The sequence below is a fragment of the Scyliorhinus canicula genome, chromosome 18 (genome assembly GCF_902713615.1).
Source record: "Scyliorhinus canicula chromosome 18, sScyCan1.1, whole genome shotgun sequence".
Classification (NCBI taxonomy): Eukaryota; Metazoa; Chordata; class Chondrichthyes; order Carcharhiniformes; family Scyliorhinidae; genus Scyliorhinus; species Scyliorhinus canicula.
Window position 1 is genome coordinate 10,384,765 of NC_052163.1, and position 16,012 is coordinate 10,400,776.

General features: G+C 41.6%; 1 protein-coding gene across 2 annotated transcripts in view; it reads left to right on the forward strand.

The window, feature by feature from the left end:
• smurf2 (SMAD specific E3 ubiquitin protein ligase 2) overlaps positions 1-16,012 on the forward strand; it is a 241,286-nt gene that overhangs the window by 103,095 nt on the left and 122,179 nt on the right. For both annotated transcript variants that reach the window (XM_038777045.1, XM_038777046.1), the window contains exon 2: positions 8,553-8,591. In XM_038777045.1, the coding sequence (XP_038632973.1) occupies positions 8,553-8,591 (39 nt within the window). The remainder of the gene's footprint in view (positions 1-8,552; positions 8,592-16,012) is intronic.

Consider the following 16,012-nt stretch of genomic DNA (forward strand, 5'->3'; position numbering starts at 1 on the left):
CCTTCAAATGAGATAAATCAGCAAATACATCCAGACTGGGCCTACATATTGTCATTCCTTAGAAGTAATTGCATCTAGCACCATGCTAGAGGCAACATCAGCGGAGATGAATTTCCCACATGTTTCGCATATTTCAAAAACAAATAGTAAGTAGTTCGATCTTGTGCCTGATCTTGGAACAATATAAAGTGGCAGTGAGCAAAACATATGGTCACCGTTTCTCCGTTCTGTCCTGTTTGAGAAGATAGCAATTTGTCTGCCTCTGAGATCTAGATAGCTGGATTGTATGTTTTATGCACCTTCTGGCGGTTGACCTAAGATAATCTTTATTAAGTGTCACAAGTAGGCTTACATTAACATTGCAATGAAGTTACTGGGAGAAAACGTTAGTTATCACATTCCGGTGCCTGTTCGAGTACACTGAGGGACAATTCAGAATGTCCAATTCGCCTAACAAGCATGTCTTTCGGGACTTGTGGGAGGAAACCGGAGTTCCCGGAGGAAACCCACGCAGGAAAACGTGCAGACTCGGTACAGACAGTGACCCAAACCGGGAATCAAACCCGGGTCCCTGGCATTGCGAAGCAACAGTGCTGACTGTGCTATTGTGCCACCTTAGTAGAAGCGACCAGCGTTCAGGTAAAGGATTAACTGTTTATTCTCTGGTGCTGAAGGGGATGAAGTGAGGAATGTTTGAAAGAAGCAAAATTAGCCCTTAGTTTACAAAACCCGATTCAAATCAACTTTGCATGGCTAAGGTTTATCAGCAGTTGGTTGACCAATCTGATAGAATGTGTACATGTTATTTTAAAAGTTTTCCTGTGTTTAGTCCATATCATTACAGTATTACATTGTCAGCTCAGCTATTTTTAGCCAGTCCATTACTTTTGTGTATAGTTCCTAGCTATATACTTCATTCCCATATTTTCACCAGAATCCGTATGTAGTAGTGGTTTCAGAAAATAGGTGACATGGGCATGGTGAATTAAATTTGTTGGATCTTGAATAATTAATTGCTGCAATTAATTTTTTTTTCTCCCATGAGGAAACTGTCTAGACACTAGATCTATCCCAGACTGTGTCCAGGATAATTTCTCTATCTGAGACTATTAATGCAGTATACTGGCCTGACTGGGCTCCTTTGATCAAGCAGTACATACAAAGAGTGAACAAAAGGTTTGGCACACATCAGCTTTTAGAGGAAAAGCATTACCTACATATCATTTAAATGATGTCTCCGTGGGAGCCTTTACTATTTTGCATAAACATGTATTTACCAGGTTATTTACCATGCCTCCATCGATCTGCACACACTGATGTACAAAAACATCTGAGCAAGACAGCAGTAAAGATCAAAATGTGAAACAACCTTTTCAGCAAACTTGCTGGCTCTTTATGGCTCAAACCACAAGGGCCTCAGCTCTTGCCATCTACTCGTCTGCAGAGTATTGTGCACCAGTATGTTACAATTCATCCCAAACTGGTCTTGTAGATACCCAGCTTAACAAAATAATGTGCATCACTGTGGGTACCCTCCAATCAACTCAACTACCCTGGCTCTCAATCCTGAGAAACCATGCCCACTCACAAGAGGGAGATTGCAACAAGAAAGCTCCTGGAGAAAGTTTACATCAATCCAAGCCTGCCGCTAAATTTAGACTGTACCAATCCACCAGCTGCTTGCCTCCTATCACACCAACCTGTATACATATATATTACATAGAACATAAGGTGCAGATGGAGGCCATTCGGCCCATCGAGTCTGCACCAACCCACTTAAGCCCTCACTTCCACCCTATCCCTGTAACCCAAGAACCCCATCTAATCTTTTTTGAGACAAAGGGCAATTTAGCATGGCCAATCCACCTAACCTGCATGTCTTTGGACTGTGGGAGGAAACCCAGACACAGGGAGAACATGCAGACTCCACACAGACAGTGACCCAGCGGGGAATCGAACCTGGGACCCTGGTGCTGTGAAGCCACAGTGCTATCCACTTGTGCTACCGTGCTATACTAAATTAATACAATTTACCTACTCTTTCCCCATAGCCCTGCATAATTTTCCTTTATACAAGTATTTATCCAGTTGCCTTTTGAAAGTTACCGTTGAATCTGCTTCCACCACTTTTTCCAAATAGTGCAATACAGATCAGAACAACTCATTGCTTAAAACTTTCCTTTGGTGCATAGTGAAATGATTCATGGAAGGGGTTGGTTTAGCACACTGGCTCAATAGCTGGCTTTTAAAGCAGGCCAGCAGCACAGCTCAATTCCCGCACCAGCCTCCCCGAACAGGCGCCGGAATGTGGCGACGAGGGGCTTTTCACAGTAACTTCATTTGAAGCCTACTTGTGACAATAAGCGATTTTCATTTCAAGTATTGCCTGGTGTTGTCATGATGCAGAAATGAGAACATTCCAAGATTTTATCAATTACACTGGAAAGAGTGCAACAATTAAAACAAATTTCCATTTACTAAGAAGGGAGGAATAGCCTAAGTTACCACTGCTAATACCATCTAATGATCCCCTGCTGGAAGTATGCATCGGTGAAAGACTAGATCAAGCTGACCTCGAATGATATGCATTGTCAAACATCCAAGTTCATGTATCTGAATAAAGTACGGCCAAGGAATAACAGAAGAGGCCCCATGGCAACAGGAATGGAACCAACACGCCACCATTTAAAACCACCTCCTCATCACAGATCCCACAGTCCACCTTCAACCTGCTGCACCAACATTGGGCACTGGTCCAGACTTCCCTGTGGCAAAGCAACACTAGTGAGGCCTTGCAGGGAACTGCGCCTGTGGGGCAGTCTAATAAATGACTCACATCATTGAAGACTGTCCCCTGGCAAAATTCAGCGGAGGGCTCAGAGCTGCAGTTAGCCACTGTGGAAGCTATTCCCTGGCTTGGTGATTACTGCACACAGTATTTAAAAAATGATCTGCTGTTGGCAGTTAACTGGTATTATTGTGAAATTATCTTGTTTATATTTCCTATCACCCATACATGAAGGGCAAATATAGTGATTTATCGTCTGTTTACCCAAGTGTTAGAAAAATAGAACATTGACTTCACATTTCTGTTCCTTTCTATTAATTTCCTCCGAGAAAAAAGTTTGTTCAACCTCCCAAGTGGAAATTTCTTTCCATTTGAACGGTGTATGGGAGTCTGTTGTAATGAGAACAAACAAACTTCACCCAAGGAGGTACAAATGTGGATGAATGCTGGCATGAAATTTGCCACACTTATGGTTTGGTGTTGCAGAATTTGACCACTGGAACTACTGTATGGGGAATCTTTGTACTGTTTACTGTTCAAAATAGGGTGAAAAGTAGTTTGGTAGCAGTGATGTGCTGAACTTCTGTTCATACCCACTGTAACACTTCCCAATAGTAACTTTGTGGAGGTCAGCCTGCCTTCTAGATGTTTTTATAGCTGCGAGCTTGGTGTTGAGAGTACCAGCTCCTAGACGAATGGTGAAATGCAATAATTAGCAGGTAGGAATTTTTGAAGTACCTTTGAAGCTGCCCTTTATATCCATTGTGGTGCCTGTGTCCTTGCCCCTCAGAAACATTATGTTGATCCAGAAATGTTGACCAATTTCAAAATGGGCGGGAAAAGCTATATTGGAGTAGATTTTGTTTGTTCTTTCTAGGGATGTAGTCATTGCTGTTGCCCATCCTAATTGCCCTTGAACTGAACAGCTTGTGAGGCTACTGCAGAGTCAGCCACATTGCTGTGGATCTGGGGTCATGTAGACAATCAATGATAGTTTTGTGGTCATGATTACTGAAATTAATTTATATTGAAGATTAATGAATTGAGCTTCAATTCCACCAGCCCCTTAGTGGGATTTGAACCTATTTCCCTTGAGTATTACTAGTCCAGTCACTTCACCACTATACCATCATCTCTCTGCCCCCTACTCCCCTAGATAGCTAAAGCATTTAATAATAATCAAGATTTCAAGCCAAATTTTAGTTGGGGTGGCATAGAGGTTAGCCCTGCTGCCTCATGGTGCCGAGCACCTGGGTTCGATCCCTTGCACATTCTCCCCATGTCTGCTTGGCTCTTGCCCCCAGAACCCAAAGATGAACAGGATAGGTGAATTTGCCACACTAACTTGCCCCTTAATTGGAAAAAAAATGAATTGGCTACTTTAAATTTATTTTAAAAAAAATTTCAAGCCAAATTCTAATGGCAAATGGAGTTTAAAATCACCGTGTCCATTATGCAGTGTGTTCAAGAGAAAGTTAAATATACACGCATGGACAAATAGAAGAATATTGTGGGTGTTGGATGAAGAAGGGTGCAAGGTGGCTAATGTGGAGTAGAAACCTTATTTCACTTTCTGTAACTAAATCTATTATCATATCATCATGTTGTAGCCCTCGGGATTCTACTTTGTGTTTGGCAATTCTAGATTTTGACCATTCTCCTCCATCTTAACCCTCCATTTTCACTTTTTAATATTCTGTGCATGTGCTGCCTCGATGCAACCCTCCCCTTCCACACCAGGCCATCTGTCATATGTTCTTAAAGTTGCTACCTTTTGTTGCAGCTTCTTTTGCTCTAACATTCTTCCTCTTTTCTGATCCGATGAAGGGTCTTTAACTTGAACCATTAACTCAACTGATGGATTCTGGAAGACCGCTGAGGTTCTCCAGCGTTCTCGGTTCTTGTTTCAATATTGTCATGGGAGTGTCCCTTTAAGAAATGGTTTTTGTCTTATCACATGGCTTCAGTGATGTCATGTGGGTGGAGCTGGGCTGTGGCTGTGTGAGTTGGTTTTACTTTTGCTTTGAGTTTGAACTGGTTTTGTTCTGCAGAGGTTGAAAGAAGTTTTTTTCTCTACCTGCATTTTAAAAGTGTTTCCAGATTGCTTGATAACTTGAAAAGAAATAACTGTTTTCTGGAAGGAATTCAAACCTGTTATGGAAAGAAAACAAGAGCATCCATACCAGGTCTTGAGTGCTGTGTGCTGGGCCACACCTTTGAAAAGGGGTTTCTGGTTTATGGGATCTTGTTATTAAATTGGAACAATTAAAAGGGGAAAGTTATTAAGGGTGATACCTAGATTACTGTAGCTGTGTGGGGTATTTATGTTGGTACTTGATAAAAATGCTTACTGTGTGTATAAAAGTGTTAACTAAATTCGTAGAATTAAGCTTGTTTTTGATTAAAAGTGCTTAAGGCTCTGTGAATAACACCTGAAAGGCAGGCCCTTGTACTCATTGTAACCAAAATCGATAAACAGTTGTAGGTCAGGTGAACTCCATGATATACTTTGGAATTTTCTAAACTCTGGCCTATAACAATATTAGGCCCACTGGTTAATCACCGCTAGATAAGTTGTTTTCTTGTTGCAGGATTTTCTTGGATCTATGGAGTGCCCTCTGTTTCATACATATGAAGTGAAAGTTGTAGGAAAACAAACAACCTAGGTCATCCAAGTTTAACAACTGCTTGAAATACCAACTAGTAGAAATGTGAATGCCTTGGAGAGGCAAAGAAAACTTGAAAATTTCTCCCTGAATCGTTAAAGTAATCGAACAAATTCTTGCATTTTTATCCAAATGAGTCAATGTACAATAAAAATTGCTGATAAGCTACAAATGTGGCTACAGTAATGCTATGTTAACTACATGCCCTAGTTTTAGGAGAAAATATCAGACACTATATAAATAAAAGTAGAACAGATATATATGTGCTGAAGGATCTATCACCATTCAGTGGCGAGCTTTGCAGTCTTTCTCTTTCAAAGTTTGGATCTCTGTAATGAATTTATCAGGTGTAGCTTTAATAATAATCTTTATTATTGTCACAAGTAGGCTTACATTAACACTGCAATGAGGGGCAGCACGGTGGCCTAGTGGTTAGCACAACCGCCTCACGGCGCTGAGGTCCCAGGTTCGATCCCGGCTCTGGGTCACTGTCCGTGTGGAGTTTTCACATTCTCCCCGTGTCTGCGTGGGTTTCGCCCCCACAACCCAAAAAAAATGTGCAGAGTAGGTGGATTGGCCACGCTAAATTGCCCCTTAATTGGAAAAAAATAATTGGGTAATCTAAATTTATAAAAAAAAACGAAAAAAAAACACTGCAATGAGGTCACTGTCAGCATTCTCTAGTCGCCACATTCCGGCGCTTGTTCAGGTACACTGAGGGAGAATTCAGAATGTCCAATTCACCAACAAGCCCGTCTTTCGGGACTTTAGGTTAATGGCCAACATTTGTGAGTGGCATTTTGACTTTATCAGATTCGTTAGGCAGAATGTTGACTTGTACAACAAAACTTGCTGCTGCTTGCTATCCAGATTTGGTTGGATGTTACATATTATTTGCCATGAAGTACTCTGTTCGAAGTTGTTCGTTATTAGTTGGGTTCGATTTCCACAGCTGCCCTGGAGTGGTTATTTTGATTGTTCGAGCCAGTCCTTTTCCATACGTTTTTGGTGTTTCAATGCTGTTGTTGAAGGCCTGCATTTGTACCTGCATTGCACACCATTTTAGCAGATTGCTAATGAGCAGTAACCAGGGAAGAGAGCACTCTTCTTCTCATCTTAGCATTTTACCAGCAAATACTTAAAAATTGATGTACATATGTATACGTTTGGTGAATGTGATTGACATGACATGCCTGATAACTGCCTATTATTTGTATTGTAAATTTAGTTAAGCTACATCTGGATTTCTAAATAGCCGCACCTGGCTCATGGCTAAAGTATTGGAAAGCATTGCATGAAAGCACATTTAATCTAACCCTCCTCCCATCACCCCACCCCAAAAGCACCAGACTATACAAAACCAAAAACATTTTTCTAAAAGCATCAAATTTGTGGACTGGGCAATGATGAAACTGCATAAAATCTATTATAAACTGAAAGAATCTCATTTATCGCAATTTGCACTAAATTTGGTTTGATTCTGTACAGAATTCATGCTCATTTTTCTTACAATTCTGTGTTGTCTCATTCCCTGCTACTACATCCCAAACCTTTTATTCTTTGACAGATTGGACAGCTTATGTACAGCTCCAGAATGATCTATCCAAGCTTGAGTGATATGCCCAGGCATACTCCGCCAACCAGACAAATTACAAAGCCATTGTACAGTGGTTATGAATGTGTAATTTGCTTAATTAGCTTGTCCATGTATCCTGTCCTTCCCTCAGGGTGCATCAACCACCAACATGTTTTAGGTTTCATCTTGCAGATAGGTCCAGTATCCAACTACGTGCAAGATGCTAAGTCCGAATTTGTGTTAATTTGTCTGCTATGCTTAATGAACCATTCTGTTAAAAATTGTCAGCCATTGTAATAATGAAGTAATAAAAATTATTGAAATGTTGAAGTGAAATTGATTTAGTACTTCAAAGTTACCAGTAATTACTAATTTGTAGAATGTTAATTAAATCTATCATAGATGAGCCCTGCATTTTTTTGTGTTTGCAAGGAAATTAATGTGCCTGCTAAATGTCAGAAATGTTGAGATAGCCGTGCCATTCATTTTCTTTACATCTGTATTTAATGTAATGGCTTTTTGAGTTTCATTAATCCTGATCTGAAAATTGTACGTTGGGAAATTCTTATTGGCTGGTTAGGGTGATAGAAACTGATAAGTCGATTGATCCGCTATCGATGCTTCCGCAATATCATCCTACTTTGTACAGTAGCATATATGCACTCTGTGTTTAATAGACAATTAATAGAGCCGACATTGCAAAATTGATCTTGTTTATGCACTGACATTAGTTTGTTAGAGGTTGGATTGTTTACCTTAAGGTGTAGTGTCATTGGCTGGAGAAGTATGCAATAGCAGTGAATGACACTACATCAAGGCACAAGACATTAATATCAATACTCTAGCCACATTTGCTTTGTTAATTATCTGCTATTCGGCAGAAAGTTACTCATTGCTGGTGTAACTGCCTTTGAAATTTGGGACCCTCATAGTATTATAATCAGTTCTTATTTCTAACTTTTATTTATTTTTTTGTAAAGCACAACATCCCATTCTCGAGTTCACCATCTTGTGTCTAAATGATCACTGCTGTACAAAACTAAACATCTCATTAGTTGCTATTTGATCCTTCTGTGAATTAGAAAATGGACATTAATTTTAAAAGATATTTAAATATTTTTTAAAGGAAATGGTTAAATGGATGCAACATTATTCTAAATTACAAGGATATCCACATCAGCTTATGAAGCGTAGCCAGTATTTTCCAGTGCTGTGGTAGCTAGACTGGCTGTCACTGATGTGATAGGGATCCAAGATGGGCTTATATTTAACTTAATTTCAGTAGCTTATATCAGTTACATAGTTTCCTTTCAGTGTTTATAACATTTGCAATAGGGCATACTTTCTTGGTGGTGATTTCAGATTAATTTTTGTGTTTTTTTTAACGCTATAAATGATTCTGTCTAATGAGTTGTATTATTTAATTTAACATTAATCAAAATACTTGGACATTTTATTAAGGTACTGGAATCAAAAATGTTGCAGACTTCAAAGTAATTTTTTTCCTTTTTTTAATTTCTAGTATTATGTGCTAAGAATTTGGTGAAGAAAGACTTCTTCCGTAAGTATTCCAGCTGCATGTTACTAGATGAGACTATCTTGGCATTATTAACACTAAGAGTAATGCACTTCTAAAATTTTTACATTTCATTCTGTTGGGTGGTATGAAGCAGGCTTGGGGGAAAATAAAACACTTGCCTGAGAGCAGATGTATTTATGGCATCGCATATAGTATCAGTTATATTCACGTATATGAAAGTTAAGACATTTATGAGGCATGAATTTCATAAATTATAGCTGTACAAGAACCGACCCAAATTAATAGTATTTGAAGAATTTCTAATGTGAGTCTAGGCACACCCGAACTGTTCAGCAGAATCACCAATACTAATGTGGATCCGTAGACTGTATACTGACAATAGAGTTGCTTGGAACTATATTTTTCTATATCTGTCTGTTGCCCTTTCCTCATCTTCCCTTGTTTACTTCTGCCCTGTCCACCACCAACAGTTCTCTCCTGGAAGTACATACCATAAGTGACTCCTTTGTTCACTATAATATGGTTCTAAAGGTAATGGCAACTCTCCACTGACAAGGCCTAGTTGACATTCAAGTATGAAGTTCGGCAATGAGTATTGGTGAACTATTGATATGTTTGTCGAGTTGCGGGGGGAGGGCGCGGCTGCTCCAGGAGTTTATCATTTAAGATCCTATAGGGAAATGTCACCTGATTATTTCACCTCTTTTGGTACTGTGCAACACAGGTGGGATCAGTAATTTAGCAGTGAGTACACTATCACATCTCCCTAACCTCATACATAGAAACTTAGATAGAAAATAGAAGCAGGAGGAGGCCATTCAGCCCGTTGAGCCTGCTCTGCCATTCATTATTATCGTGGATGATGATCGAGTTCAGAACCCTGATACCGCCTCTCCTCCTGCAATTCCCTTGATCCCTTTAGCTCCAACAGCAATATCTAATTCCTCCTTGAAATTACAATGTTTTCTCCTCAATTTATGTGGTAGTAAATTCCACAGATTCACCACTCTCTAGGTGAAGAAATTTCTCCTCGCCTCAGGTGGGCAGCACGGTAGCACAGCGGTTAGCACAGTTGCTTCACAGCATCAGGGTCCCAGGTTCGATTCCCAGCTCAGTCACCGTCTGTGCAGAGTCCGCACATTCTCCCTGTATGTGCGTGGGTTTCCTCCGGGTGTTCCGGTTTCCTCCCACACGTCCCGAAAGACGTGCTGTTAGGTGAATTGGACATTCTGAATTCTCCCTCTGTGTACCCGAACAGGTGGGTGGAGTGTGGCGACAACGGGCTTTTCACAGTACCTTCATTGCAGTGTTAATGTAAGCCTACTTGTGACAATAAAGATTATTAATTTAATCATTAATCCTAAAAGGTTTGCCCTTTATCCTCAAACTATGACCCCTAGTTCTGGGCTCCCCCACCATCGAGAACATTCTTTAAGAATCTACCCTGTCTAATGCTGTTAGAATTTTACAAGTTTCTATGCGATCCCCCCATATTCTTCTAAACTCCAATTAATATAATCCTAACCAAGAGTCTCTCTTCGTATGACAGTCCCGCCATCCAGGAATCAGCCTGTAAACCTTCTTGTACTCCCTCCATAGTAAGAACATCCATCCTCAGATAAGGACATGGTATGAAGACCATCAATTGCAATGATTGGACTGAATTTGTTTATTGTCAGGTGTACTGAGGTACAGTGAAAAGTATTGTTCTGCGTACAGATAAGACAGATCACTCTTCCAAAAAGGAAATGTTAGATGCAGAAGAGGGAATTTCAGAATTTGGGGTGTAGGCAGCTGAAGGCATAGCTACCAATGGTGGGGTGAAGAAATTGAGATGTTAGTTGGTGGAAGGTTGTGGGGCTAGAATTAGAAGAGGCTGGAAGTTGTTCGCTTAATAGAATATCATTCAGAGAATAAAATTCAGGTTCTATGAGATTTACATTAACGCCGATGCTACATACTTAGGTTTTCCAATTGTACTTGAATTATATTCCATTTGGTGTATTTTTGGTGGACAAAATATATAAAAAAGATTTCCATTATGTGGTGTATAAATGCTCATTTCTGACCAATAAGATACTCTTCTAGTTTATTTGGTTGTTTGCGTTGTTCATGCATGATAGCAAGCAATATGCCTAGGACTGAAGTTCTTAATTCGTATAATCGTTGTTGGTAAGAATAATTGGCACCAGATGATTCAACCTCAAGTTCAACAATGGAGTTGCTTTTGTGCATTGTTTGATGAGAATACAGCAACTTGCTTTTATAAAGTACCAGTCAGGTAAAAGTTTTATGGTGCATCACAGGAGCATACTCAGACAAAATTAGGGCAGCACGGTAGCATTGTGGATAGCACAATGGCTTCACAGCTCTAGGGTCCCAGGTTCGATTCCGGCTTGGGTCACTGTCTGTGCGGAGTCTGCACATCCTCCCCGTGTGTGCGTGGGTTTCCTCCGGGTGCTCCGGTTTCCTCCCACAGTCCAAAGATGTGCAGGTTAGGTGGATTGGCCATGATAAATTGCCCTTAGTGTCCAAAATTGCCCTTAGTGTTGGGTGGGGTTACTGGGATGGGGTGGAGGTGTTGACCTTGGGTAGGGTGCTCTTTCCAAGAGCCGGTGCAGACTCGATGGGCCGAATGGCCGCCTTCTGCACTAAAATAAATAAATAAATAAAATAGCACTCTTTCAAAAAGGAAATCTTAGATGTAGAAGAGGGAATTTTAGAATTTGGGGCCTAGGCAGCTGAAGGCATAGCTACCGATGGTGGAGTGAAGAATGTGAGACGTTCTTGGAAAGTTGTGGGGCTAGATGAAGCTACAGAGATGGGGAGGAATGAAACCATTGAGGCATTTTCCACGTAATGAGAAAAAAATACACCTCACCATATAATTTGATGTATAAATGATCCTCCATGATCAATTAAATTCTCCTTGTTTATTTGGTTGTTTGCACTGTTCATGCATGACACTAAGCAACATGGATAATGTGACAAATGCAGTGAGCGTGGAGTGATGGGTAAATGCAATGGTGTAATTTAAGATGCAGACAGCAGAATTTTAGCCCAAATTAAATTATTGGAGGGTGGGCGATGAGGTCCCAGCCAAGACAACGTTGAAATAGTCCAGTCTGGAGGTGTCAAAGGTTTGGATTATGTTTGCAACAGCAGGTGGGCTAAGGCAGGGATAAAGATGTGGAATACCACAGAGCCCTGTCGATAGATAAGTTGACATTTTGAAGCCTCAAAAAATGCCTCCCAAGAATTGGGGGAGGGGCATTCGACTTTTATGCCAAAGATAAATATGAACAATGGGTGTATGTGCGGATGGTCATTTGTATGTCATCAGCACTGACACAGAGTGGACAGGCCTTAAACTGTCGCACATCTTCACAATACCGGGGGGGAGGGGGCAACTTATACATCAAATTTAGACAAAAACCTGACCTTTGGGGCCAGAAAAGTGGGTTCTCTTATAAACTGGGATGACATATATGCTGCGATTTAAAGTATGTGGTTTGAAGCTCACCTTGGCGTGATAGTGAAAAGAATATCAAATCTGGCTCAATGGATAATGTTTTATTAATGGTTACGGTTTAAAACAAACTCCCGACTGAGAACTGTTTTTATTCACTTTATCTTCTTCCCCGACCCTCTGCCTGCTCAAACCTCAAGTCCTCTAGCGAAGATGCACCATTCCTTAGCTGAGGCAGGCATGCAGGTGATCTTATCCCAGACATCTATGTCTGCTTAGAGATATGCAAAAGAAGCCTGATGAGACAAGTCTATTGACTCTTTCATCTCGAGCTCTGCTGACTTTATGCTGAAACAGCACTGAACATGACATATTAGCGAACTGCACATTAAAACAGTTTCTTTTTTTATCTAAAATAATTTGTATTCAAATTTTCACAATAACAGAAAATTCTAAGAATTAAAAAAAAAACAGACCCCCCCCCCCCCCGCCGTGAATACAAAAGAGAAACAATAAATTAACGGCTGTCATTGGGAAAAAAACAGATATTTAACCCAAAACAAAAACAAAGAGACAGGCCTCTTTCGCCTCCTGCCCTCCCGGCTCCACTGCAACCCCAAATATTGCGAGTCCCCAGCCTGGATTGACCCTGAATCCTACCACCCTTGATACCATCCTTGCTACACCCTTCCAAAATTCCCCCAGCGCTGGGCATACCCAGAACATGTGGACATGGTTTGCTGGGCTCCCTGAGCACCTAATACACCTGTCCTCGGTCCCAAAAAACCGGCTCATCCTTGTCCCGGTCATATGAGCCCTGTGCAGTACCTTAAACTGTATGAGGCTAAGCCTCGCACACGAAGAGGAGGAGTTCACCCTTTCTAGGGCATCCGCCCACGTCCCCTCCTCAATCTCCTCACCCAGCTCCTCCTCCCATTTATCTTTCAGCTCCTCCACCGAGGCCTTGTCTACCTCCTGCATCACCTGGTACACTTCCGAGATCCTCCCCTCTCCGACCCATACCCCCGAGAGCACCCTGTCCTGGACCCCACGCGGCGGCAGCAGGGGGAACCCCGCCACCTGCCGCCTGACAAACTCCTTTACTTGCATGTACCTAAAGATGTTCCCTGGGGGGAGCCCGAACTTCCCTTCCAGCTCACCCAGGCTCGCAAACTTCCCATCTATGAACAGGTCCCCCAGCCTCCTGACACCTGCCCTGTGCCAACTCAGGAACCCGCCATCAATTCTTCCCGGAACAACCGATGGTTCCCCCGTATCGGGGACCCCATCGAGGCCCCCACCTTCCCCCTGTGCCGCCTCCATTGGCCCCAAATCTTGAGGGTAGCTGCCACCACCGGGCTCGTGGTATACCTCGTTGGAGGGAGCAGCAGCGGCGCCGTTGCAAGCGCTTCCAGGCTCGTACCCACACAGGATGCCATCTCCAGCCTCTTCCATGCCGATTAAAACAGTTTCTAATAGGGGTCTGCGGGAAAATGATGAACCATATTGGAGACCAGTTGAGTTGACCTGTCGGATTGGAGAGAGAAAAGTTATTTTCACAACCGTGGGATCATCAAGATATACTTAGTTGAATAACCTGCTAATGCTCACTGTTAGTGTCACTGTTAAGAGTAGTTGCCTGGGCCTGAGCTAGCAGTGAGCAACCAGTGCCCAAGGAGCTTAAACCACCAAGAGAGCCCAAGCCATTAGGAGAGGTGAAGGAGGTATGAATCAAAATGGGGTCCTGGAGAAGAATCATTCTATTTATGAGAATCAGGTGGGTGACTTCAGCTCCTACCTATAAAGTGGAAAAGTGTAGTTCAGATGTTTGGCACTTGATTCGGTTCTTATAAAATTCCAAAACTCCAAAGCATTTCCTATTTTTATATTTCAGCTTACTTTATATCCTAATATAGCCTTGTTTGTAAGCTATTAAGTCCTCATAAATGAAGAGAAATATTCCCTAACTGCACACTTAAATAGTATGGAATAACCGCCTGACCATTAATAATTCTCTTTTCTTTTAAACTTTTAGCTGTTACACAGATGTTCCTCCTCCCCAATCCCCCCCCTATATTACTGGATAAAATTAGCTCAATTCCACTATTAAGCGCAAGATAAATGAAAAATCATGCCTCACTGTATAGAACTGAGACAGGCTGTCATGCAGTATATCTTTGATCATGATGTAAAAATACCTTAACAACTGGAACTTGCCAGGTTTTTAACAGTCAGTGTGTGCAGTATACTAAATCTGAATTTGACTATCTTCAAGATTTAGTGGGAGCACAGATTAATGTGGAAATCCTGAAGTTGCTGAGCCGTATGCTCTCGGAGCCAGTGCTCTTCCCCCTCCCCTCTCATCAGAGCCAGTGCTCTTCCCCCTCCCCCTTATTAGTAACCCCATTAAAAGTTAAGCTTTGCTCACTGAAATGGAGTTGAATTTTAATGACTATCTGAGTAACACTGCTCGACAACTGATCTGGCTTGGGGCAGGGGGATGGCATGTTGTTAAGTGTCATCGATAGTTTTGATTAATTAATAGATTTTTAAAAAACTATCTTTTTTTATCCTAATCGGTTTTTTCATATTTTAACTTTTACCTTCACCCTTCAATCTTTATTTTGCTCTATATAAAAACAATTGTGATTTGATTATTAGTGCTTATAATTTCCTTTTGGCCGGCACTTTATAATGGGATGACTGCTCAACTTGATGACATCTGTAACTCGCGCTGGTAATCCCCATGAAACTATGCCACAATCAATTGAGTCATCCGTGTTTGAGACCGTGCCACAAAAATTGCAAGAGCTCTCAACGAAACCTTTTGGAGATCAGCAGCAAGTAGCCTCGTTTTGTCACTAGCTCTAATGAGCTACGAATGCTGTTTAAATTAGATTAAATGATATTTAGGCGGAGTGGCACATAATTAAATGTACCACCCTAACCTGATGGAGTTATGTTCGGCATAGTTACGTTCATGTATGTAATTGTACATCAGGACTATTGGGTATCTTTAAGTCTTACTTATTGGTATTAATAATGAAGTATTAATAATAATTAATAACAAGAGCCATAAAACTTGAAATTGAAAAAATAGTGTTGAGTATTCTTTTTTTGTTAAGTATTCTTATTGACGTTTTCGCACTATATATCAAAATGTACAAAACAGAATAAAAAACATGTATCCCTAGTTATGACAGCTTCTCACTCTCTTCCTTACCTCCCTTTGCTGGTTACGAACAGGTCTTCGAAGAGGTTGTAAATCTTTCCCACGAGTCATAGAATCTCTCCTCCGATCCTCAGATTGAGAATTTTATTTTCTCTAGCTTCAGGAATTCAGCCTGATCTTAGAGCCATTCTGGGTCTCTGCGTGGCGCTGCGACTTCCACCCTGGCAGAGGCCTCTGCTGGGTGATCAGGGAGGCCAAGGCCAATGCGTCCGCTCCTTTCCCTGTGAAGAGCTCAGGTGCTCTGATACCCGGAAGACTGCCACAGATGGGCTCCATCTTGGCCCCCACAACCCTTGACATAGACTCAAAAAGTGCTATTCAGAATCCATTGAGTTTGGGGCAGGACCAGAACATGTAGGTGTAGTTGGCTGGGCCCCTTTGACACTGCTTGCACTTATCCTCCACCTCCGGGGAGAATCCGCTCATCCGTGTCTTGGTTAGGTGCGTTCTGTGCACCACTTTGAATTGCATTAGACTTAGACTACGTAACAGGAGGTTGAGGTGCAACGCCTCGATCCCGAATACTCCCCTTGTCTCCAATCCCATTCCTCCCCCCATTTCTGTCACGTTTCGTCCAGCGAGGTCCTGACCTTTTCTACAAGTCGTCCATATATGTTGCCACAATTGCCTCACTATAGCCAGTCCAGTGGTACTATTTGTCTAAGAGTGTGTGTCTAGATAGCTGGGGGAAGGTCTTGGTCTCTTTGAGGAGAAAATTGCACAACTACAAGTATCGAAGCT